We start from the raw sequence: 25,968 nt of genomic DNA on the forward strand, positions 1-25,968 counted from the left end.
TTTACATTACAGACCCTCAGCTTTTCCAAACACATCCGTGGCTGTTCATCACTCGGACCCTCTTCGCTTTGACGCCTCTCCCTTCGCTCTACTAGCGTCAGAGCGCCGCACGCGGCCGATGTTATCTAATTACCCGCGAACATCACCAGCCCGAGTGCTCCTTTGAGAATGATGTAAATTGGTGACATTTTATGAAAATGCCAGTGAGTTTTCAGAGGAAGCAAGAACAGGCGAGCGAGGCCCATTACAGCGAAGCGTTTTTATTGTGTCAGATTGTCTCCGTGTTAATGTCTTCACACCATTTGGGACTTTCATTTTCCAGGCTGCTCTGATCTGGTCTGCAGAAACTCAGAGGTGATGCTCCAGACCAAAGTCTGCGATGCATCTGCAGAAAATGAGTTGTATTGAACACTGAAAACATATTAACTCATCCCTAACATGGCCATATATTACGCTGTACATAGATATAATACATTATTACTTCGCTATTGAATACAATATTACTTCATACATACTTCTGCTAACGCTTTTGGAACAGTTAGTTGAACTGGTCAGATGAAAAATCAGTTAGAGAACACGCAAATAATTCTATTCTGTGTGTACAAACCTATGCTGCAGTCCTGACCAGACGCTACCAGAATAAACTGCAAACCATAATGTTAAATCACATCATAAATAATAAATCCAAACATGATGAATTGATTAAACAGCCAATAGCCTACTGATCAAAGGGCCTCACAGTTAATGGACGCTCCCTGGGGAAGGCCACCATTTCATTTCCATTTTGCAGACATTAGCATTCATTTTGCCATTTAGCCACTTCCCCCCTTTAACTAACTGGAGCTGGAGGCTGTGGTTTGTCGTCCTCCAGGCTCAGACCAATGAGCTTGTCTTCTTAGAAATATTTGACCTCTGTGGCTGTCTCTCCTCTGGAAGCCCAAGCGCCGAGGTTTTATGGCCGAGGCTGCCTCCTTGTTTTGACATGGGTGTTGTCTTTTAATTAAAAGAGCATGGGGAGGCCTTTAATCAGAAGGATGGCGTGAACAGGAGCGGTTTGACCTGTCTGTGTAGGCGGAGGCTGTAAACAATGTGTCTGTAGGACATCCATACCCCTGAGCTATAGATCTCCCAAGTCATTACATTCACACTGTGATCATGTTGTCTACAGGGACACGTGACTCACTCACATTTCTCTGTTCCCTTTCTCTGCACCGCGTCACCTGACCTGTCCAGCAATGCATGGAGACCTGTCTGCTTTCCCACACACTGTTTAATTTTCTGAAGATGAATATAATCTAATCAAGTATTAACAGGTTTGCATGCTCCGAAGTTCTGCTAGTACATTGAGTTTGAGTGCACTAAGGTAAAGTTGCCCTGAAGCCGTGCACTGCATGAGGTAAACGCAATCTAAACAGCAAAGCCCAACAAACAGCAGCCAATAGCTCAAAATGGGAAAGCCGCTCTAAACCCCTGGACAGGATGCTCGTCACAGTTTGCTAGTTTTTGCTGGCGGTGGCACCTTTCAAGCTCCACGCAGGACCGCTCTCGGATGGGTTTCCTTCCTCCACAGCCACCCCTGGCTGAGGGTGGAGAGGTGGAGCAGGCTGGGAGAGACCTTCACAGATTCCCCTGTGCGTCAGACTTGAAAGTTTGTGTCTCTGTGAACTTTACATCAAACAGCCATGGGCTGCTGCTTGCTCTTTGAAGTGGCGGAGGGGGTCTATCAGAGCTGAGTGCAGGCCCCTGCCTCGACATGTTCCGGTTCAAAACGGACTGGGCTGTGGCGTAAAAGCAGCTCAGCTGAGAATGGCACAAGATCAAGGGTGAGGACTTGGTATCAGAAAAGATACCACTACTCATACAGGACTACTGCAAACCCACTTTAGCTACACAGACTTTTCTCTAATCTTCTGGTCCTACATGGTGAAAATAAACTGGTGCTATGAGCATTGATAAAGCAGTTGGCTACTATAGGCTACATGTCAGAATAACAGACAGCAGCTAACAGTTAAAGGCTATTTGCAAAAAACTTTCATTAATAAAACATTCATTAAAAAAATGTTAAAATGTGGTTTTACTACAAAATCCAATTTCAGATTTTCCGTCAAGTAAACTCTAAAATCTGTCCACTAAGTAACGATCACATTTACTTACATGTAAATACATACATATATACATACATATATACATACATACAGATAGATAGATAGACAGACAGACAGACAGACAGACAGACAGACAGACAGACAGACAGACAGACAGACAGACTGACAGACAGACAGACAGATATAAATTGTAAATATAGATATAGCTAATGATTGTCGGTAGTGTGATTATTCAGCAGTAAAGCTGGATATCAGACGGGCATAGGGACCATGCGGACTCCTCAGACAGAGGGGGTCGGCCTCTGGTTTCCCCATGCACCATCACGTACAGTACTGACATTGGCCACTGCTCCACATTAAACACCCCGCATTCATAAAACAGAAAAAAAGAAAAGAGGAGCCATCTGACAAGCGCAGCGTCTACTGGTAGCTGGCTCACGCTCCGCGCCTCGTCAGAGCAGAACCCAACTGAGAGGAGAAATGGCCAAAAGTGAAAGGCAAAGAAGGACTTTGAAGAGTGAGGAGTTGTTTTTCGATTCCGACGCGTCTCTTTCGGATCAACAAGATTTGGAGATGTCTAATTACGCTTTCGCGGACGTCTTCAACTCCAAAGACCCCCACATGGACCAGATCAACACTTTCCTGAAAAATGTACAAGTTTTGCTGGAGGCTGCCAGGTTTCTGGAGAGCGCCGAGAGGAAGGACGGAAGTGAGTTTATTCGTGCTGCGTTTGATCCTTTGCGTTTGCCTCTGAAATTCGGGAAAACAAGATTTCCTTGTCAACACACTTAGACAACAAAGAGCTGAGTTTATTCCGCTATAAGCGCCACTGCTGCCCTCGAGCACACTCTGTGCACTTCATGGCCTCCCCTTTGCAGTTATTGGAGAGTATAAACATGTATTTTGAATCATTTTCCCGGACTGTCTTATCTGCACGTTGGGCACCGTGCGTCGCGTGACGGGCTGCACAGCTATCGGTCCAGAAATCTGTAATTTTCCCCTGCAGCATACACAGGAAAAATGACATAATGATTAGGTGTGTGGGTGTGCGTGCTGGCTACCACTCCGATGTGATAAATCTGACCACATTGCAGCGTCCTCCAACTCACTTTAGGATGATGTCATTGTTGCCCCCGCAGACTCGGTCGAAAAAATGAGAACTTTATACATAAAACGCCGAGGGTACAAACTGAATCTTGACTCTGGCATATGTAAAACAAAATCTAATTTGCTTGTTTATATATAGCCCATAATAAATCAAAGAGCTCGATGATTGCAGATGATTTGTTAATGCAACGTGACAGTGACCTACACATTATTTAATAGAAGCTCGCTTTAAGATATGTAATATTAAAAGGGAAGTGTTAAATAATTATTAATGGTGTCCTATTTTCCTTTATAAGGAGTTAGGATGGAAAATAAATATAACATCAGCTTATTTCCTGTCGCTTCTCCGTAGGGCTGCTTCGTTGTTTTCGTGCGAAGAGCCGAGTGTGTTATGGGCTGATCGTTCTTGCAAAAGTCCTTTGAGTAATGTCACCTATTAGTACGTAACGTGGGAATTTAACAGCGGCAGATCTCGGCGGATCCACAGCGCTTATTGTTTGCTTCCTGCTATTTGTGGGTGTGGCGCGCTCGTTCCACATGGCGCAAAGCTCCTCTGTGGTTGGTCAGCAACGAGCTCAACCCTCGACGCCTGTCAAAGCACCTCGTCAATCAGACGCCCGCTCGGCAGCGACGTCACGTGTTGCTGGGCCTGGCTTCGCGTGGCATGCACGCCTCCACTGTCCCGGTGGCTCATGGGATTTGTAGGGTGACTTGTGGTGCGAAGGGACCTAACCACAGGCGTGAATATAAACATGTGAAATAAGTTTTAATCTGTACCCTGTCATTATTATTTATTTAACACCTTCTGAATGACTAATGATAACATAATAAATGAGTCACGTTCAGCGAAGAGCAGTAATGCAGATTAGAATTTACAAGAATAGGCGACATGTCATCTAAAACAGTAGATCAGTTGGTTTGTAATGTTACTAAAGCAAGTATACGTTCAAACACCGACTTTTATTACATTTATATTAACAATTACTGACATGGAGTATTCAACTTAAGCTATGACACTGAAGCTACAGTAACTTGACAAATACTTTGCAGTTTAACTGCGTTATAGCAGGTAACTTGAAAAACGCAATTTCCCACAATGCACCGTCCTCAGACCGGCCTCTCCTCCGCTAAGTTCCCGCCCCTCAGCTGTGCAGCTAGGTAAACAAACAGAAGAGAAGAGGAAACGAGCAGCAGCACGCACTTTGCTGGCTCTGGGCTCCCTCGGGAACATTTTATATGGTTTATATATGTTTTTACAACATTTTAATACGACGTACTTTGAAAACTTTTAATATTTTGATATACCGGTTTTTGACAATTTCTAACAACGAAAGCTGGCGCGGAGTGTCTTTAGCTTGCTAGCCTGAAAATAGTAGATTTTTTCTCTCTTGCTGTCGACAAAGGCAGCTGATGAGGACAGGGAACTAAACAAACAATAACGCGACGTGTCATCTGCTGTAGTAAAAAACCGATGCACTGTCTTCCGTGTTTTTAACGTCAAACGCTGAAGAGAGCGTAAAGGGATATCGGCAGCTAGGATGACGGCTGTTCAGCTAATAAACGTTCAGCGGTTATTGGAAGCTGCGGAATATCTAGAAAGAAGAGAAAGAGGTATTTGAACTTCCAGTTGTGCTAAAAACGGAGCCTTTTCTCAATGTAATCTATCTAATGTTACCTTCTTTGACAGTTTAAGAAAAGGGGGAAATATTTCAGCAAATGTCACCCGAATGTTTAAGAGAAGAATATTAATCATAATACCCAACCCGCTTCATCATTGAGTTTTGAGGCAATGGCTGGAGTAAAGTGTCCAGACTGGCCCGTGACTAACTGCTATCCACGCGTCTCTTTTTGCAGAGTGTGAACATGGATATGCTTCGACATTTCCGTCAAATCAGAACACAAACTACCAGCGGCAGAGAAAATTACGAAGCAAGAAGTTTAACAGTAACCACAATAGGTAAGAAGATGCTCTCCTTCATGTTCCCTGTTTGTGGAACCTTTCTATATATGTTTTGGTAACGAAATATGTCTGTTATTAGACCGCTAATTTAACTTTCTATTGGTGTTGACGCTAAACGTGTTGAGGCATGTGACAACACACCTGCAAGCTTGCTCAAGTATGCTAAGGTTGCATATTTAAAATGAGATGTCCTGAACGTTGCAGGAGCGTGTTTAATTCATAGGTTCACATATGTCCGTGCACACCACCGTGGTGCTGGCTTGGGGGAGGGGGTAGCAGCGAGGGCTCTAGCTGTTCATCAGCTGATTGTCAAATGGACTGCAGTGGCTGAAGTTAGGGATCGGGGTTAAAGTGACGGCTGTAAAACGAAAAAATATATTTCTAATGTTGGCTGTTTATGTGAGCCCTGACTAAATGCTGATTTAGTATATTGCATTATTTTAATTGAGTATATGTTCGAATCAATGCTATTTAGTCCATCTTATATGCATTCTACACTGTGGCAGAAATAACTAGATTTCTGCTTTTCCCTCTAAAGGTGAGATGTATGGAAACCATCTTTTCCTAATGTTAATTTTGAAGACAATTAGTTGTTGTTTGATATTACACACATTTATGTTAATTAAATGCAAACATTTTATCTAGGCATATTTTCATAACTGTTAATGTGTATTGTTTTATTCAATCATTTGGTTTATTGTGTTGCCCATTGTGCCACTGTGTGATAATCTTACACCAGCCTCTGCTATGACAGAGAATTTGTATTTTATAGTTTGAGAAGCCAGCACATATTTTCCCAGCTGAGGCTCTCACTGTGTTTTCTCCTGCTCTTAGGCAGCTTACATTAGTATGTCTATTGATAACCATGAAATGGAGGCTGCACACTCCTTCTTTCTGAGCATTTTAATATTAATGTAAAAACGGGCCACAAACAGGAACTGCGCATTACTCATCATGAGCGCAGAAAGCTGCCTAGTTCTGCATGGCAACAGTCATGATCAGATATAGATCTGACGCTACATTTATAAAGCACGCTACGATTTTGCCCTAATGAGGAAGTTCTACAAGCAACAGTACATATCGATATTTTAGAGGACTTTATTTCTTCGTGTAAAATTAAAGTAACAAGCTACTGAAAAAGCGTGTTTGCCCTTAATACAGCTTCTGAGCAAAACACATTTAGGATGAAGAAGCAAGACATTCAAAGAGATTTTCCCATAAAGGAGAAAAAATGGCTGCAAGTGCAGAACAAATGTGTTTGACAAAAGCCTAATGCAGAGCTATGATTATGATAAAGGAGAATGCGAGTGTTGGAGCTCATTCTCCACAGCGACCTGACACTACTAATTCAGTGAGATAACACCATTACGATTTCATATATTGATATAGTTCATTTAATCCTCTCTGAAAATTAACTTTTTCCACATCCAACAAAAATCGTTTTCTAGATAAATGACCTGCTGACATAGGTGAGGAATCTTAAAAATAATCAGTACATAATCCAAGTGGTGCATGTGAACCATTTTACCACCTTTTGAATGAAATATTATTTGTGTCTTATTCCATGTGCAGACAAATTTCAAGGCATCTTGCATCTGACAAAGAGGTCAGAACAAATAATCTATAACTGCTACACCCTTGTTTCTGTGTTTATTGACAAAAATAGTGTGTACAAAAGCTTCATCTTAATAATCTTTTTGTACATTCTGCACACAACATCACTGTGGGTGCTGGTGCAATTAATGTTAATCTGATCTATCTTTTAGTATATAATAAAATATATTATTATAATAAATGAACTTGTATAATATCTGGTTTAAACAAAGTATGCTTTATCTTTCCTCAGCCATAGCTTCCTTGTCTTTAGCGTGCTAAGGCTTAAAGTGATGGGCTTATCTAACACTGTCCTCTGTTGCTTACTGTTTATAGCAGCGTTGGTTTATCTCGTTGACCCACTCTGTGTGCGCACATATGGATGCATACACACGCACACATGTGCATGCATGCCTACAGAGGAAAGTGTGCTGCTGTTGTGTGTGGCCTTGAGCCAGTTCTTAATCGGGAAAGCATTGTTGTTGAGCTTCAGACCTGCAAATATGTGATTCAAGGGACAAGATAAGGGCTTTGTGATGATAAAAGTTTTTGAGGAAACTGTTTTATAATGAGTTTTTGTTTAAGGGGCCGTCCTAACATAGAGCACTTGTGTTATTTCACTTTTACTCTCAGGTTGTAGACAGTAAAGTCAAAGTAGCATGGCTCACAAATTGACTTACAGTAGAAGTTTATTTTTTCACTGCCTGCATTATCTCCCCCTGTAAAGTTTTCCTGGCATGAATTTGATCATCTTCATTTTCTCCAAATTGAAATTGTAATGACGATAACAAAGCAAGACAGACAGACAACAGGCATCATGACAAGGCATGATGAATGCCATGAAAAATATGTCCTATGTTTTTACCGAACGATGGTCAAGCTTATGTAGTCTTTTACATCAGCATGTGTTTTTAATGAGGACATAGTGGCATTCTATATAAATAAAATTGAACAGTTGAGACCAGTCCAATCTTTACCAACTTATTGCAGTACTGGACTACTCCCTAGTTTCTGCTTCCATGATGGCATTAACAAGATGGCAGTTTAGTCAGCTGAGTGCAGCATTAAAAGGAAAAATTAATGAGGAAAGCATATTGCAGTATTGACAACCCACAATATAGAGAAGAGCTGCATACCTGACTCATACCCCCCCAGAGCCCAGCCCCCCCCCCACACACACACACACATACATGCACACACCCACTTAAAGCTGTGTCTCTTGAGATGAAGTGGATGCAGTTTGTGTGTGTGTATGGAACTCTGCCATTTAAGTATCAGGAGGAGGGCTTGTCTTTCCTTCAGTATGTTGCCACACAAAGAGACTCTTAGACCAGCTGATTCACTTTACATTATTAACAGAACGCTGAACCCTGGCTGCTGTGTGTTGAAGATTTGTGTGGATGTGTGTGTATGCTCACACTTGCCCAGAAGCATACACACACACACAGTGTGAACTTTAGTTACGCACAAACACACACATGCTCCCAGTGTTCGGCTGTGCATTATTGAGGAAGAGGCTGTCTAATGCCACAGTGCACTCCTTGCCATCACGTGTGTAGACTCCAGTGGACTGGACCTTGAGATGCTTTCAGGATTCATTTATACATTTGCTCATCAAGCCTGACAAGTAAATTTACTGTGCCTCTCTCACTAGCTCACGTATACATTATCTTAGTATTCAAAACAGAATATAGCCTTGTCTACTACTCTATATTTCTTGGTGTATATGCAAACCTTCATTTTTTTCTTTACTTGACATGTTCTGGTTTTTCTTTTCAGGTCTACACATAATGAGCTGGAAAAGAATAGGTGAGTTGGCATTAAAATTTTAAAGCACTTCAGCTTCAAATCCCAGAGCACAGACTACAGCCACATGAACACGCTTCTCTGATCTGAATACCTTTATTATGTCCAACTTTAAATTACCCTTTCTCAGAGGAGCACTTCATCTTCAACAGGTCCTTAAAACCTAAAGTAAAGGGTCACCCGTTAATCTTCAGTTGGACGTGCGCTCATTTCACTTTTTGTGCAAACACTAATTCCAGCTTTTAGCGTTTCATTGTTGGTATGTACTCGGCGCATTGGTTGCTGGGGGCTTTGAGTTGTACGGGCAGGTGAGGGTGAATGTGAGCAGAGCTTGTACTGAAGTCAAAAGTTCAGTGCTTGTTTTCATACAAAGATGTTTTTTTTTAATGGAATGCCGTAGTGGCAACAATACCAGCACTATATCTGGACAATATGACCTTTCAGTTGCTTTCAAACCCAAAGTAAGTTATGTCTGTACCTGAAAGATAGAATCTAAAGAGGAAGAAATGTGGGGTATTAAGGGAGACCTTGGTTTGTTATGGTTTACCTCGTTGTTGTCTACAGAGAGCATTTCCTAGAAGCCCTTATCACACTGAATCCACCACCCATATAGACTGTGCTTGTTTGTGTTTATGCTCTGTGACTTTGCAGGCTTCAGAAGTCAAACTATAAAGGGTTTTCTTCGATACCATCAATAAGAGTTGCAGGATTTATGGTAAATAGAAAAAAGCGTGCCTTCCATTTCATTATCTCTGAGGGTGTTGGCACAATGAAAGGATGTGGGAGGCTAGAACCATTCAGTGTAATTACATATCACCTCGGCCTGTTTTTCACCATTCTCTTTGGCAGCCTTTTCTAAAAGAATGGGAACATTGGAAAGAGAGGCGTCCAGTGAGTTAAATATAGACACGAGTTGATGTGTCATCTTAGTGCTCATATGCGGTGCCACACGAGGGCCAGCTAGTCGTCTGACTGGCTTCGGCAGATTGCGGCACCCGTCCGGGGATGCGTTTCTTTTTTCTGTGCGCCACCCACACAAATACATTTAAGAAAAAGGTGCCAGCTCGGTTGTTTATGCCGACAACACTGTGTGAAGGCTGTTTTCGTCACTCCGTCCACATTTTTGTAGCCTCTCTTTGTAGTATGGCCTGTTTCTGTGGGCATTTATGGCCTATAATCGTCTCTGCCAATCAGAGCAGACTGGTGTAAAGCATGTACATGATGGAACAGAGGGAATCAATGTTGGCTTGGGTCTAAATGTCGTTGAAGTCTGGCTACTGACCAGTTCTAAACCATGAAATAATCCAAATTGACTTCAAACAAGCCACTACATGGCCGTACTACAGCTAAATGCAAACCCCTATGTTTGTCTTTGTTTTCCAACTTGGCACAGTGGGGTGTTGACCATTGACTAATTCACATTTCTATTAGCAAAAAAAACTAGGGTAAAAATTGAAATGGTAATCCATCTTTTTAGAAGCACTCTTGAAGTCAGAATCATTTATAATCCGGCCTTTTTCGCTACTGGTTAATCCAATTCCCTTTAAGCACACGCTTTAATGTTAGCTTTATGTATCAGGCAAAGTTGTTCACCCAAGTGTGTCAGGCTTATACCATGATTCTACAGCAGCAGCCACGTTTTTTTTTCTTTCCCATCTCAGCAGACTTCCCGGTTTGCAAATTGGAGGCATGTCCTTTATGGTCCAGCCGGGCTGAGCCCTGTGCTTCTGCTGTCATGAGACGATTTGCCTTGCTTGGCTACCACAGGTCTTGATAACCTCTGTGACACGCAGAGCTGTTATGACAGCAGAAACCACAGGGCGCAAATAAAAGGCACCAGAAGAGGAAGAAAAAAAATCAACATTCCAGATGCTCATACTGTGCAACCGGACCAGATAACATGGCATTTCTGCGCCTTTGATCATGTACCTCCTATTAGGCCTATTTCACTTCCCAGTGTCAGTGTTAAATCACTCTGCCTTAGTAAGCTTTACCAATAAAAAGTGTGAATGCTGGCATGATGCAGTTCCTCTTCTTTGATCTCACAAACTTGTGCCTTTTAATCTTTTTTGTGTTAGCACATTCCCCTGCTAAGATTCATCTTTGGTTGATCCTTGGTTGTTCTTTCAGGTAATAGCTCGTAGACTGGACTTACTACTATAACTGTAGTACCATAGACTACTGTATCATTGTCCCATACTGCCCAGCACTAGCGATTGCTTTGCAAGGGAAGTTTATGTTAAACACCTATTAGTTGGTTTCTCGTGAAATATTGAAAAGGCTTACTCTTGCCCATTAGAGCAAGTAGCCTTTTGTCCTTGGTTGGCATGTAAAGAGCATCTGTTAAGTTGCCCATCTCGGTATTGGTTTTGGTTCAGTGGCATGTGAAATAGTAAATGAAGGCAGTTATGCCTCATTTGCGTTCAGATCTGGACTGGTGCGAGTTACAGTAAGCCTCCCAAGTAAATACGCCTACATTAGGCTTTAGACTCTTTGCTCCTACCCTTGGGATTGGTCAAGCAGTTGAATATGAATCAGATGGCTGATGCTCATTGAAGAAGCCAAACCAGAACCAGAAGCCAATGAGTGCTGCCTGATCTCAACCTCTACTCTAGGCCTTAAAACTGTGGCCATTTGTTATGACCAATGTGACCAACGTAAGCTTTTCTTGCCTTAGAAAAGCAGCTTAAGGGATGTGATCTTTGGTCTGGTGAGCCCAACTGGAGCATAGACACGTGCTGCCATATGTCTCCACCCCCTCGCTCAGGCCACCCGGTGCTAGTCCTGAATAGCCTAACTCAGCTTTGGCTTAGCTAACGTTGGTGTCAGACGACAAGGAAGTAAATGACAGGCTGATGGGATATGCAGAGGGATAGGTCAAACACACCTGACTCAGAGAAGTCTTGAGCAGCACGCAAGCCTGATCTAAGCTCCCACTGTGTCAGTGTGTGCACAGTGTGCATTTCCACCCTGTAATTAACTCCCTGATACATAAGCCAGTATCAGGGTGGGTTATTGGCACCAGCCACTGCAAACATTCAACCCAGGGACTCTGGGGTAGAGGAGGTTGAATTTACACTTGAATGATAATTTGAATAGTCATCTGACTGCTGTTTTAAGCAGTATAATACTGGATAATACTGAGTTGGAGTGAGAGGGGAAGTCCTCTAGTTAACTCATCACACATGGTGTTTTCCTAAAGGCTGGAGAAATTGTAAAACCAGAATCCATGCTGCAGATGTTCCTTAGACAGATGTGCCCAGAGCCCATGTGGGACTGGTTGTCAGAGCTTGACGTGTCACCAATCACTCAAATCCCAGTTTTTGTCTTATATACGATAGTACTGCACATTCTTTTTGGACTTATTCTACAAAAGTGCATCCGTCTAACATTGTATAGCAGGAAAGGAGCTGACAACGAGGCTTGGCGAATGCAGGCTGCTGTTTTACTTTCCAACTCAAGCTGCCTTTATTTTTTACTACTTGTTCAAATTAATCATCTTGGAGCAGGGACTGTACTGCAATTATACTGCAATATCTTGCAGGACTTGGTGCACTTTTCCCCACGCAGTGTGTTTTTTCAACCTGTGCCCATTAATGACATTGTGTCCAGTTTGTTGATAAGCTCAATTTACACCACATGAATAAAGCTGCTATTACATTTTGTTCCTGGGAAAACATACGGCTTTTTTCTTGTTAACGCAATCTGGCCCTTAAGGACAGAGAGAGGGAGAGACAGAAAGGGGGAAAAATAGGATGCTCAATTAGGCTAAATATGACTATAGAGTTTATTTTTAGCCTTACAGCTGGGGAAAAGGGTAAAACACCGCTGCCTTCTGACCAATCATAGAGTCAAGCATTGCACCAATAAGAACAGCGAGAGGAGTCCCGCCCCTTTTTGCTCATCTGCCGCCTCACATCTCTTCTTATCATCAAAAGATGCACCGATTGTCACCATTCTCCACATAGGCGTTGAGAGCTAAAGTAATACCCGGTGACTTTGTGCCAGCTGGGTTAAGTGACTTACCAAGATGAGTTGCTGAGCTTAACCTGGTGGGTGAGAAAACCTTAAAGGCTGATGTAGAGTATTTGGAATACATTTCTACCCTCTATTGAGTGATTACAGTCCACAGCTACACATCTGTGTAAGACCCCTCCACACACCTGACATCACACCGTGCTTCAGAGTCATTGTCAGGCTGAAGAACTGACAATGACTCTGACCAAGTCAGTTTTAGCAGCAAAGCCGTGCTGGTGCTTTAATCCAAAACTTCTGCTCCTCCCATGTCAGTCACACAGAGCTTAACGTCCCAGGACTTGATTCAGATGTTGCGTTTCAATCCTCCTCTGTCATAAATAAACCAGCCCGTCCCTTTAAATGGGTCAGTAGGAATGTGACGCTGTGTACATTGTGATATATTATTATTATTATGCATTATCACTTCGTTTTTCTTCCTTGTATAAGACATTTTCTTCCTTTCGTCCATGTCCTCAGCTCTTATGCTTCTTCTATGGACGTCTTTTTTGTTAACTTCACTCCCCCTCTTTTTCCCCCTTCTTCTCTCGTCCAACCTTTGTCAGTGGAGCAGATTAAAAGGCAGCGTGCACGTGCGGACTAATCCGTGTGTTAGTGATGGGTTTCAGCCCCAGAGTCTCTTGGCCCCTACGCTCGCCCCCCACCCCCTCCCCCCACTCCCGCTCTACTCTAGTGACGACTGCATGTGTGTGTGTGGGTTTATATTTGTGTACGCATGCCAGTGTTTGTGACTATGGCTGTTTGAAGTTGGAGATGGCCGTTCTTTCATCATGTCATCTTTGTGTATTTCTCAACTGTTTGTCCACATCATCCCAGTCTGTCCTATTCCCCCCCCCCCCCCCCCCCCCCCCCCCCCCCCCCTCCCTGCACAACTGCTGTGGATGGTAATGGATGCTGTTTGTGCCTCGGAGCAGCTTCTGCAAAACCAACAGCTTTTTTACTTACTACTCATAGCCTTTTAAATTGGTGAAGCTGAGATGTGCTAGGTTCACATCCACATTGATATTGAAACTTCTTTTTGCATTTTACGGCCTGCAGTTTTTGGTGTGGCTTCAGCCCTGAAACCAAACACATTTTTACAGTGAGCATTACTGCCTTTCGGAATTATACTCCCTCGCTCTTCCATGCGCTGAATCTCGTTTTCGGGATTGAGGTCACAACTGCTTGATTCCTTCAGAAATATCCCATTCCTCAGTGCTGCTCCCGTTCAGAAATGGAATTCTGCATAATTTTGCTTTTGTTTCATGCTATCTAAGCAGAATATTAGTCACTATTCAGTAAAGTTCCCATACTGACAGTTGGTTGCTGTGTGGGGCTTTTGATCAAATTTACTAATTGACTATCAATGATTGATTGACAATGTAGTACAACCTCTGTGGATGATTGAACCAGTTAATACACGACCCAAGGGGATGTACGTCTATTGTCCACTAAGTGGAATTTCTGACAGACTGGCTCTCGTTTGTGCCCATGGCTAGTTTCTGGGCAGATTACACAGACAGAATGTAGCCCTTCCTCCCCCACTCTTTATATCTCTCACTCTCTCTATGTCGCTCGCACTCTCTCTGCATCATCTGACCCATCTGTCCGTGTTTCATAAACGAGATGAGGGAATCATCAGACGGTCAGAAAGGAAAGGTGAAAATTGCTCCGATCTCGTGCGTGCATGCACATGCGACAGACTGGCGCATCAGCTGTATGTTGAGCCTTCCGGTCCCACTCAGAGTTGCTGGCTTAGTTCTGTACTTGTGCAATGAACACAACATGAGTCGCCATCTTTGTGCCGTTCCATCCATCAGAGCAATATTCAGCAAATGATTTATCCACAGCTAGTGAGTATTTAAGCCTTGGTTTCCAGGTGCATTTCTCATTTCTTGAGCTCAACATTTAAAGTTGTCCTAACTATTCACAAAAGGGCTATTTAGTCTGGTTGAAATGTTTCAATGATGTGAAAACGTGTTCTTTAGCAAACCATCAGGCTTCTGTCATTGAGTAGGCAGTGTAGACCCTGCCCCTCTCCATGTATATTGCACGTCACCATCTGGATAGTGTAGATTATTGTGCTCCGTGTTTTGCTACCCTATGATCTGGGAGAAGGAACTTTACATGTGGTTTGCTTGTGCGGCTCCAAACATCTCCCACTTTCTATTTTTAACCCTGAAATAATAGATGGGGAATGTTTTGGAAAATAATGGCGAAAGGAAACAAAGAAAGGAGAACATCTGTGCTTTTCTGTGTTTCATGTAATTGCCGTCCTCCACGTAGTGAGATAATTTGCTGGTGATTTCCTGTAGTGCTCCAAGGACATGCCTTAATCTCTTCTAAATGAGGCTTTGCATTACACAATGCTCAAATCGCTTCGATCATATCCGACGTTGCTCTAAATCAAGATTTGTGGCTGTCTTAAATGAGCCTTGACACCGGCAGGAGACGAACAACTGCATTGTGAATAAAACCAGGCTTTGATTTTCTCACTACTGTGTGATTTGCTCCTGCATATCATTTTAGGAAATTTACAACTGAGACGCTTGTGAGTTATGTGTAATTAGTGCATTAACTGGGTGAAGGGTCAGATTTCCTCACCCTCTGCATGTATTAGAAGTAGGTCAGAACAGGGATTTGCGTTCGTGTGTACGTATGCATGTGCGACGAGTAAATGGGTTTGAGTGAGTGGTATCTGGCCTGGAAATCCTGTCCTCACCTTCAAGAGCACATTTCAATAAATATGTCAGTCATCTTAGATGGGCCCAGAAGTAATGCTTATGTACATATTCACAGGAGAACTTAAAGAGAAAAGCTCATAGACCCTCATTTTCCTAGAAAAAGAAAACAAACAAATAAGCAATCTTTCTTATTTTACATTTAAATACATAATCAAGAAAGAAAACATATTCTCTGGATGGCAGCAAATAATGTCACCTGACAGACAAATGAATGAATTTGTCTCTTTTGGGTTCACATGCTTTTGTGACTTCAGTTAGTTGGATTCCCTTCATAAAGTTTTAAATCTGCAGAAATGGTAGGACTTCCAAAAGACTTATAAAAGCATCCCTGTGAGGATCATGGCTCATCGGCAGTCAATAATGATGATACGAGTTGTTCACAAACAGAATTTGCCTTGTTCCTTTGATTGCACAGCTGGGCTTTGCTTCCAGCTTCACACCTTCTTTCTTCACTATCGCTCCAGAGTCGCTGGAATATTTCCAAGACACTCAGCAGCGGTTCAACATCGTGATAATGTTTGATACGCGTGTTGTACAGTAGCTGTCGTCAGACTCCCATCGCACAATTATATAAAGTGTGTGTCTGACATTAGCTTTGCTATAGGTTGTGACATAAACAAAAGTGAGCGAATGTGTGTGAAGTGTGGCCTTCTGTTTTGTGTTGGTTCTGGACTGACAAGGAGGAGGGAGGTTGTTTTTGACTGTGCTGATGAGAGATGTACATACGATGTGCGTAGGTTCTGGAGGAGTGGTGGTGGGCGGCTCTCCCATACCAACAGGGAGCGCTTCAAAGTGCTTCTTTAAAAAGGACTTGGCTTCAATCACATTGCAGGCAATTCGACGCATTCCAACAAGTGCAGCAGCTACAGGGAAGGAGCAGATATGACAGCACATTTTGTTTAGCATACAAACATATTCATTCTTGTATTCGATGAATCCCTTTGCTTGTTTCTCTGTTGCCTGTTCCTTAAATGGTATTTTGGTGGAAAAATAAAAAGCAGAACGTGCACGTGATTCACGGAGGAGTGCGGTGGGAGTGGAGGAAAGGTGCGATGCAGTGACCCTGGGGCCGGCTGGCTGCTCGCTGACATGTCCGAGCCAAAAGGCAGAGCTGCCTGCCTGCGTACCCATCTGGGGCCCATCGGAAACACAAGCCGAGGAAACGCACGCACGACTGGCTTGAAAAAGGCCCGTGCACGTGTACGGGAGCGCAGAGGCTGAGTCAGTTGTGAACCTGTAAGTCCTGTCTTTGGGATCCAGCGTGCAGGTGCACACAGCGTATGGGTGTTGCAGGATTTTGAACATGCTTCAGTGAATCACACACAGGCCCGGTAACTGGGATGAACTACTGGACGATTTGGGGCTTACATTTATATTCAAGGTTTGGTGCAACAAAGCATGTATGGCACCGACCAGGAGCAATCAACCTAAAAATACATTTTAAAAATAACAACTTAAACCTTGTCTTTTCTAGATTATTTTACACACTTTTAATGTTTACTCTGTGCAGTGTGTGAGTCAGTTCGGTTATGAATTGATCTGTATTAAGCCTCATGCCCACAACAGCTTCAGCCTTCCGGCCAGAGAGCGTGTGGGGTTTTCAATAGAGGCTGTTTGTTTGCTCAGGTAAAATGAAACCCACTATTCTATACGCTTACATTTCCAGAAATCTGTCTCTGCTGAATACAAGGAAAACTGTTCAGCCTGTGTTGTTTTATTGTCAGTGAGGGATTTGATATCGCTGCTGTGCGTGACAGTTTGGAGCACAGGTCCCGGTAGCAACTAGCCACGTGTTACGTAATCCAACACAGATGGATGCCTTTCATTAAATGCTGGAAATATAAAGTGGAAATCAATAGCCTTCACTACTGTTAGTCTTAATCTACATGTAATCCTCGGTCACGCTTTTCTCTTTTAACTGTTTGTGACTTGACCTTGTCTGTTGTCAGCACAGTAAGTACGCGTTGGTACAGTAAACTACTTTATTTACCTCAATGTGACATCTTTAGTTAAACATTTATGCAGTAAAGGTGCCAGCTGGCTTCGAGGCGTCCTTCAGCTAATGACCATTCCTCTCCGTACTGCATTCTGTAGAGAAAGGTCTCCAGCCACGCTCTTAGCGCCCTGCTAACGCCAACCAACCCCGAGCCACTGCTCAGAGGACACAAAAGCATGAAAAGGACGGTAAATTCGGAGCTGTTTGTGCAACGAGCGCCGGTCTTTTCTAAGAACTCCGGGAACGGGTAGGCGCCGCTGCTGCTGCTTGCTGTTACGTGGCAACAAGAGGGCGGAGGCAAAGAGAGATTCCGACTGCAGCGCAGAGGTATTTGTGGTCACAAGCTACCACTTATATTCAAAGCTGTAAATGGCTTAAGCTCTTTGTCTGAAGGGGTCTACACGATAAACAGGCGTTTTGTGGATCAGGTACCTGTCTTTGGGGGCATCACCAGTAGCTCTTGCCTTATGACCTTTAACCCCACAGAGAGATAACGGTGCTGGTGTTACGGACTACCAAGGTTAAACTCTCTCTGCCTTTTATCTTGTAATCAGCAGATTATTTTCCTAGTGTGATCTCAGATTTACTGCTTCGTTCTGTTTGTTTTTATATAAATAGATGGAGATGCATACATACAGTTTGTACAGTGGGCCTGTCTTCCTGCGTCACTGATAGTGTAGCTTCTCCCATGAGTAAAATCTACCACCATCTAAAAGTCTGTAGCTCAGATACACTGTTGTAATCTTAAGATATTAAAAACTGCATTTCTACCATGTGGGACTGTACTTTATGTCCTGTTTCCTGACATGTCATCCAGTTGTGTCTGAAGGTTGGGCTTCAAGTATTTGTAGCAATCATGGATGGGTAATTAAAATTCTTTTTAAATCTTGAAAGTTGGCAGATTTAAATCGAACCCCTTGTTTGTCCATTTCTGAAATCCTGTTTTCATTGTTTTTTTATTACACTTCTTCCATGTGATAATCCACGTGCCTCTAATGCTTACCAATTAATTGGTAATTAATTAATTACCAATTTTAAGCTCCTTTAGCTCTATTCCAGGCCCCCTCCCTCCATTCCAGTTACTTTAGAGGCATCTGGACCTGTGCTCCATGTTCTCCATGTCATCCTCCTGTTGTCCAGTTGAAGCAATCGTGCAAATAATTGAACATTTAAAAACTAACATTTTAAGGTTGACTGGAAAAGAAACAGCCGTCTTGGCAAAGTTTAATTCATATAGCGGTAGAATGGCTCCTGTTTGGGCTGTTTGGAAATGAAAAGTCAATGTGATGGCCCTGAATTACACAATAGTACGCAGCGTCCTTTCGTTACTCCCTCCCTTGGGGGCTTCTCTGCTTTCTGTAGTTATCAGAGTGTTCTACAGTACAGTACGCCATGCACCCAGAGATTAGGCTAAATGCCATCAAGGCTTCTCACATGTCTGTCTGTCAGTAAGAGGCGCAGCGAGCATCTTTGGATGCTGCCGACCAGTAGCATGTTGCTATAAGAGGAGATCACACAGGACATTAGGTAGCTGTGAAAAGCACACAACCAGGATGCAAAGTACTTTAAAAAAGGTGACAACATGACAGACCCTTTATCATCGTCTTCATAATCAGGGTCATCAACATGTCACGGGTGGTTCGTAGCTTCGCACTGACTTGACAGTCGACACCACAATTACTAATACAAGTGATCGCACTATGAGCCGTGATGGTACTGTAGACTGCAGCCATGGCCACAGTGGTTTCCCCTGCACATTCATCATAGCAGTGGTCTGGGGAGCGGAGGGAAGAAGAGGCATGGCCATAGGTAAGAGGTTATCGGTGGCTGTCTGGTGCAGTGGTTGTTTTTGTACGGACGTGGAGCAGAAGTTTGTGATCTCTAGTGTCTGGACTTTGTTAACTTGACACTTGACAAGCCAAGCAGGTCTGTTCATGAGCTCCTTGTCATTAAAAAGTCCATGTGCATTTGTGTTGCTATTATGTGTTATGAGAAATTGTTGGGTTTTATCCCGCAGATTCACAAAAACATTTATAAGCACAGCAAAAGGCTCTAGTTTTTGTCGGTCTACGCCTTGCTCGTGTACTTTACGCACCTTCTCAAGCACACTGTACTCGCGTAATGGCTCGCTCTCGTCTCCGGCGCTTATCAGCACCATCCATGCATAGCTTAACCTGCCGTCCACGCGCGCTCAGACCCAGACAGGCAGATATGCTCCAGCCTGCACTTGCATATCTCCACCAGTCTTAAGGCAGCAGAGCATGGCAGAGAGCAGTCTAGCCCAGCCATCTGGACCCTAGGGCCTGTCTCCTCTGGGCTCCCCCAGAGATAGTTCCTGAGTCTGAGCCGCTCCACTGACTCCACTGACTCTTAATGTCTCACCAGGATTCCCTTCGGGCCAGCTCGAAGGGCAGCTCCTGCTAATGGAGCGCTGATTGTGTTATAGTCACAATTATCTCCCTTTACCTCTCAACTTGAGGCCATTAGCAGGATAGATAGTACCCAGGGCCTGTCTCCAGTCACAGAAGAAGGGACTGTCAGGATGATGGAGTGTAGCAGCCAAACAGAGTCCAGGAAATGCCATTACACCTTTCCTCCCTGCACCCCCCACCCCCACCCCCTCAGATTAAACTGGTTGTTCGTAATGTAGACAAGACGGGAAACTAAAGCTGCCTGCAAAACATATCAGCAGGGGATAATGTATCGTCTGGCTTACACCAGACGTGAATCGTATGTAACCTGCTGAGCGGTTGAACTGTAAGCTGGGGATTTACCATGCAACGCATGAAATGGAGCTGAAGCCGCTGCATTTTCAGAACGCTGGAAAAACCGGGGTCTTAATGAACCTACATCACAGCATTTGGGGAACTGAGGCTGTTTTCAGGAGGAAAAAAACTCCTCTATACTTCTTTGCACAACAGCACAATGTACTGTAGGTGGAACAGGAACTGGTGTGTTAAACAGGATTTAGGATCAGCTTTCCCTTTGAGGACTGGAAGTCCAGAGGGAGAAACCAATGTTTGCTTTGGTTCTGACAAAGACACCACAGAACTCGGCCCGGAAACATTTTAGTTTTTTTTTTTTGTGAAGTCCTCATTCCAGTGTCTCTGTTATTTACCAGTTTTTTGTCTTTCTCTTTTATCTTTCTCTTTTTTATAGACGAGCTCACCTGAGGCTGTGTCTGGAGCGGTTGAAGGCCCTCATACCCCTGGGACCTGATTGCAACCGCCACACCACACTGGGTTTGCTTAACAAAGCCAAAGCACACATAAAGGTAATAATATCACGCACAACCGTAGCATGTTCGTCAAGTAACTTGTGGTTTCATCCATTTTTTCATAACAGCATCAGTAACAAATGTGGGTTATAGCATGTATTATAGGTTGAGGTGAGATGTGGATGCAGATGTTTCAAGCGAATAGAAATCTTGTATTCATCCTTAAAGTCATCTAAAAGTCTGAAATATTTTGCAATAGATACAAAGCTCAGTTTTCAGGCAGTATTTGCCTGGTCACTGGTGAGAATGTCCCTATGAAGACGCCCAGCTTCATTCATGCTCTGCCATCCACATGTGACTGCCTCTGACTGAACAGTCCCCATGTGAAGAGCTCGTTGTAGCGTTCATGTAACAGAGAGGCAGCATAATGCCGATATTGTTGTTGTGATCCTGACCCCCCACCCCTCCATATCACAACTCAACACATGCTGCTGCTGTCAACTTACGTCTTTCCACGGCGTATATGAGACCAATTGTTGCGGTTTGTCGCCGGGAGTCACGCTCGTCTCTGTCGGTGGCGAGGACATAAGGTTTAGGGGTTAGAGACCATCATGGCTGCCTCAGTACAACTGTCCTCTCCTCGGTTGTAATGGGACGAAGCGAGTAGCGTTGGCGCGTTGCAAACAGGCAGGTGAGGGAAATTATTAAGGGCGGGAGAAAGGTCACAGTAAGTTTAATGGCTGCTCACTGAGGCAAGCACTGGGGAACAGTTTAGTGTTGCCGTGCCAACAATGTTTGATATTAAGGGTACAGTATTTGCTTACAGACTAACGGCATCCATCATTTCAGTATCTCAGTTACGTACGTTCTTCTCGCCTTCCGTCTCTCGCGCTCATCTGTTGCTGTGCCATCACTTTCTCCATTTACTGTGTCTCGACCGTGGTTTTGTCTGTGCGATACGTGTAATCAGCTTTATCACATCTCCCTCCCTGACCAGAAACTTGAAGAGGTGGACAGGAAGAGCCAGTACCAGCTGGAGTCTCTGGAGCGCGAGCAGCGGCACCTCCAGCGCCAGCTGGAGCTGCTGAGGGGAGGCAGCGGCGCCGTAGCCCAGAGCAGGCTGGGGGAGGGGGAGAGGATACGCATGGACAGTGTGGGCTCCACCCTCTGCTCCGACCGCTCAGACTCTGACCAAGGTGAGTAAGGACACTTGTCTAAAGGCGAAATTTAATTTTAGCAATTACAAGACCATCGCACCCTCCAGCTGTGTTCGGGCTGAGGTTGTGGAGAGTAATAGACTGTTACATGTAGGTGTTGGTGGTTATCAAGCAACTCCGTGTTGACATGGGCAACTGTATGGTAATAGGTATAATGGGCATCTTAATTCACTTTCTCTCTGTGTCGCCGGCTGCAGAGGAAATCGAGGTGGACGTGGAAAGCACAGAGCTCTCCCATGGAGAGCTGGACAGCGTGAGCACGGCCAGCACCAGCGACCTGGACGACCACAGCAGCCTGCAGAGCATGGCTAGCGACGAGGGCTACTCCTCCTGCAGTGTCAAACTTGCCTTCTCCTCCTAGAGGCCCCGGCCACCGGTCCACACCAGCCTGCCCTCCCATCTGCTTATGCGCCCAGCCAAGCCTGCATACACACACAAACCAAGTCACCTCTGACAACGGTCGCACCCCAGCTGAAAATGTTCCCCTGTCCAGGAATCACCTCCTCTCATGCTCCTAGCATTTATTTTGCCCCCCCCCCCCTTCCTTTTCTGCACTGCTGACCCCACTGTCGGAGGAGCTCCGGTGAGCACACTACCTCCCCTCTGAATCTTGAGCAGCCCCAGCCAACACTAATGCCAGAGAACCCCACAGTGATGTGAGACTGCCATTTGACTTTAAACATCTTAGAAACCTTCTTCAGATAAAAGTCATATTACTTTTAAAAAACACAATGAAAGATTTTAAAATTTTTGTTTTTAGAACTAATAATTCCCAACCCCTGCTTTGATGCTAAATGCACTTAAATTCAGTGAAACCACTCCGAGGTTCTGAGTGCTCTCTCCTGTGTACAGTAGGCGTTAGACTGATCCCATGTATCCAGTTTAACATTCTAGTGCCGAGCAAACATAATCTGGACTTCAAAGACCACAGTGGGTGAACTTTGCCACATCGACACAGTGCAGCCCTGACTAAGCGCCCCTCCAGCCCTCGTTACCTCCGCTCAACTCTGCAGAGGCTCGGACACTCGAATCGGTGCTATTGTGAAACAATCCAGGGGGGAAGCAGGTCAGACCCACCACCGCGAAACTTTCGAAGCAAACCTGGCGTCCGCCGAGATTATTTCCAACCAAGCACGAAAGAAAACGACAACAGAAAAATGGAGGGAGAGAAAACATTCCCGTCGAATGTGGGTGCTCTGTGCTTTTTTTTTTTTTAAAAGGGTGGAAGTCTTGGTGTTTTTATTTTAGGTACAACTTGTGTTGTTCTGTTTCGGTTTCCTCGACAAGCAGCTACGACAAGCTATCCCGCACTCGCCTACTGTAGAGCTCTCCAGACATGGAAGTGAAGCAAAACACAAACAGCAGCAACAATGAAGAAGTCAGAACAACTAACTTTGTAATAGATGTCTATCCTCTTTCCAGCATTAACAAGCAATAACTTGTAGTTTTTGTCTCGTCAGTTTGAAACTCCTTCCTCTTGTTTTTTTTTTTTCTCTTCTCACTAAAGACACGTATGTGTTTGTGTGGCCGTCCAAAAAAACAACAAAAAAAGAATTTCTTTTTTTTGTACATACATATAAATTAAACTTTAAGATGTTTTTAAAGGTAGAGCTCATGGATAGATCTATTGCCTCCGTTGCTGTTCGACCTGTGTTTCTTGTGCACTTGAAATTTCATAGCAGCAGCAGATTGTGGCACGGGCAATATTTTATTTTGTTCAGTTTGTAATTGTGCTGCTGCTCTGAGAAGGAAAAAAATGATAAAACGATTCAACGATCAACTTAGTAGGACTTGATGTTGGACAATACAGAGTTTGTGTGGTGCTTTTTTTTTTTTCATGAGTGGGAGGTGAAACGCCGCATGTGGCATTCCACTGGTGGAGGTGATTTATGAAGGAAGCACCTGTGGGTGAGACTGTGGAGAGAAGGAAGAAGGTTGCACATTACCATTGTTGGTCATCTCAACTCGACTCCCACATTGAGACTTGCCCCTCAACCACAGTTCTCCAATTCTTTTTTTTCCTCTTCTGTCGTTTTCAGCTCTCGTGAACCATTTTGTATGTGAAAGATAGAAAACACCGCCCCTTCGTGAATATTTATTTCCCAGTCCCTCATACAACACGAGCAGTGGGGGAAAAGAAATTAATTTATTTTTGATTTCCTTATTTTACTCATTTTAATGCTTAATCCTCATTCCTTGATTTAAAAATTGTATATTTTACGGGTTATTGCTATTTTTGGAGGGGAGGGTGGGATGGGACATAAAATGTAGCCATTTTGTTTTTGTTTTTCTATTATTTTATTCAGTGGACACTTGAATTGTAACTGGCCCCTAAGCTGCTCCTAGTGCTGAGCCTCGCCTGTTTAGAGTCGCCAAGCCTTGTCCAAGCTGAGCTCCCCCCCCCCACTTCCTACTTCCTGCCATAGGCCCACAACAAGATGGCTGACGGCCCACGCCCAGCCTGCTGTCTGCTTGTTTCTGGATCTGTTCTGAAGGGGGCTCTCTGCACAAGGCTTCACCTTAGCCAAGACTTTACTGGCAAATACTGAGCCAGCTACTACACAATAGAAGGGGCCGAAAACTCCGCTCTCCTCCATTTGGAGGACTGTAGTCTCTATTAGACTTGTGTTTTAGTTGACAAAATGTGTCTTACGAGGCCTCCGACTGAGGGTTTAATGAAAAAGTAAATAAAGAACAAGTCCTTCAGTTTGACTGAAGGACATGTTTCTGGTGGAGAGTTTCACCTGTGAGCTCCATGAGGAGCTTTGTTGAGGTTGTTGAACTTGGCACTGAATCAGAAAGTCACCACTATTGGTGCTTAATTCTATATAAGAAACAAATGCCAAAAGCACCTCAGAACACCTCAGTGTCCTCTCTCTCTCTCTCTCGCTCTCGCTCTCGCTCTCTCTTTCTCTCTGAGGGACAGTTTACATTTATTCTGCCCTTGTTTAACTTATTAACCTTCATTTTCTCCTCTGTTTTCTTTTTCATGGTGCGGTGGTTTTGTGAACTTGCACTGCTGACAGGAAAAGCTCCCAGGTTTGACGATAGATGAATTTCACTTTTTCGATTTTCGCGTTTTAACCTGTTTGGACTACACAATATTTTCACTACATCGGGCCAATGCTGATGGAGTTATACAAGTAAATACTCCAAATCAGGATGAAAGAAAGTTTTAAGGACTGATTTGACCATCTCCCTCTCACAGGAGTGTACAGTGTGTGAATGTGTGTTCTCCATGTTCTTACTGAAGCTGAGCTTTAGAGGAGCACCTGGTCCAAGGTTTGTCTGCACTGAGCTCACTTGGACTCTGTCTCCTGTTACTCAGTAAATGTCAGACCTCTGGGGAGTATGTGTCCTGGAAAGACAATCCAGTGTAAGATATAATAACTGGGGAGTGGGGACTGCGCCACTGTCATTTAGTCAGTTCAGTGCAGACTGGTCTGGGATCAGTCTTTCTGGCTATGCTGCAAATTCAAAGCACCATCATATCTTTATAAGCTGGTGATCACAAAGCCTCTGTTGTGAAGGTTTGCTTTAGTCTTTGCTAAAGGTGGAGTTTTCCAGGAGTTCCAGTTTTGCAGTTTGGCCAGAAGTGAAGCAGCTCAGCTCCATTCTAGCGTTGCCCTCTCAGGAGACTAACTTTGAGCAAACGGGTCCATGAAGCGAAGTCAGCCCAACCAAACAAGCAGGCCCATGTAGGGAGTCCTCCCGTTGTCCTGAACCTGTGGCCATCCTTTGTGAAACATGCACTCTGATGATGATTCTAGCTGTGTAAGTTGATGATGCAATACTAAAATAAAAACACCAAAATTTTCAAACCTGAATGACTGAGTCAGTCTGTTTCTGCTTTGCTCTTCTCATATTACTATATGTAAGAAATTATAAATGCTACAGGTATGCACTGCTGAATCAGCTTAAGTTCAGCTTAAGCTTTCTTCATCACTTTCACTGTAATTTAAAAACTGACCGCTCTGAAAACGAGCTCAATGTTTTGTCAGAAACATGTTCAGCAGCCGCCTGCCTGTGCTGCATTTCTCTTCAAATGCCTGTGGTGTCTCTGATCAGAGGAGCCGTGCATCCACCACATGTAATGTTCCTCCCAAGTGATCACAGCTTGTGAAAAATGGTTGAGAGGCTCGACCTCACAAGAAGATGTGTGTATCTCGCTCTCTCCCTGTGTCATGAAAGATTCCTTGTAATTACAAA

General features: G+C 43.9%; 1 protein-coding gene across 2 annotated transcripts; it reads left to right on the forward strand.

Annotated features, from left to right (window-relative positions):
- Positions 1 to 2,451: 2,451 nt before the first annotated feature.
- Positions 2,452 to 25,586, forward strand: mxi1 (max interactor 1, dimerization protein). Of its 2 annotated transcripts, none has more exons than XM_029149750.3 (6): positions 2,452 to 2,814; positions 5,067 to 5,169; positions 8,545 to 8,574; positions 20,485 to 20,599; positions 21,540 to 21,738; positions 21,957 to 25,586. In XM_029149750.3, the coding sequence occupies exons 1-6, from the start codon at positions 2,586 to 2,588 to the stop codon at positions 22,118 to 22,120; spliced, it is 840 nt and encodes a 279-aa protein (XP_029005583.1). In that variant the 5' UTR covers positions 2,452 to 2,585; the 3' UTR covers positions 22,121 to 25,586. The 2 variants fall into 2 exon arrangements, with proteins under 2 accessions (XP_029005583.1, XP_029005593.1); XM_029149760.3 differs by lacking the exon at positions 2,452 to 2,814 and adding an exon at positions 4,367 to 4,823.
- Positions 25,587 to 25,968: the final 382 nt, after the last annotated feature.

Source organism: Betta splendens, chromosome 1, assembly GCF_900634795.4.
Source record: "Betta splendens chromosome 1, fBetSpl5.4, whole genome shotgun sequence".
In the NCBI taxonomy this organism is placed as follows: domain Eukaryota; kingdom Metazoa; phylum Chordata; class Actinopteri; order Anabantiformes; family Osphronemidae; genus Betta; species Betta splendens.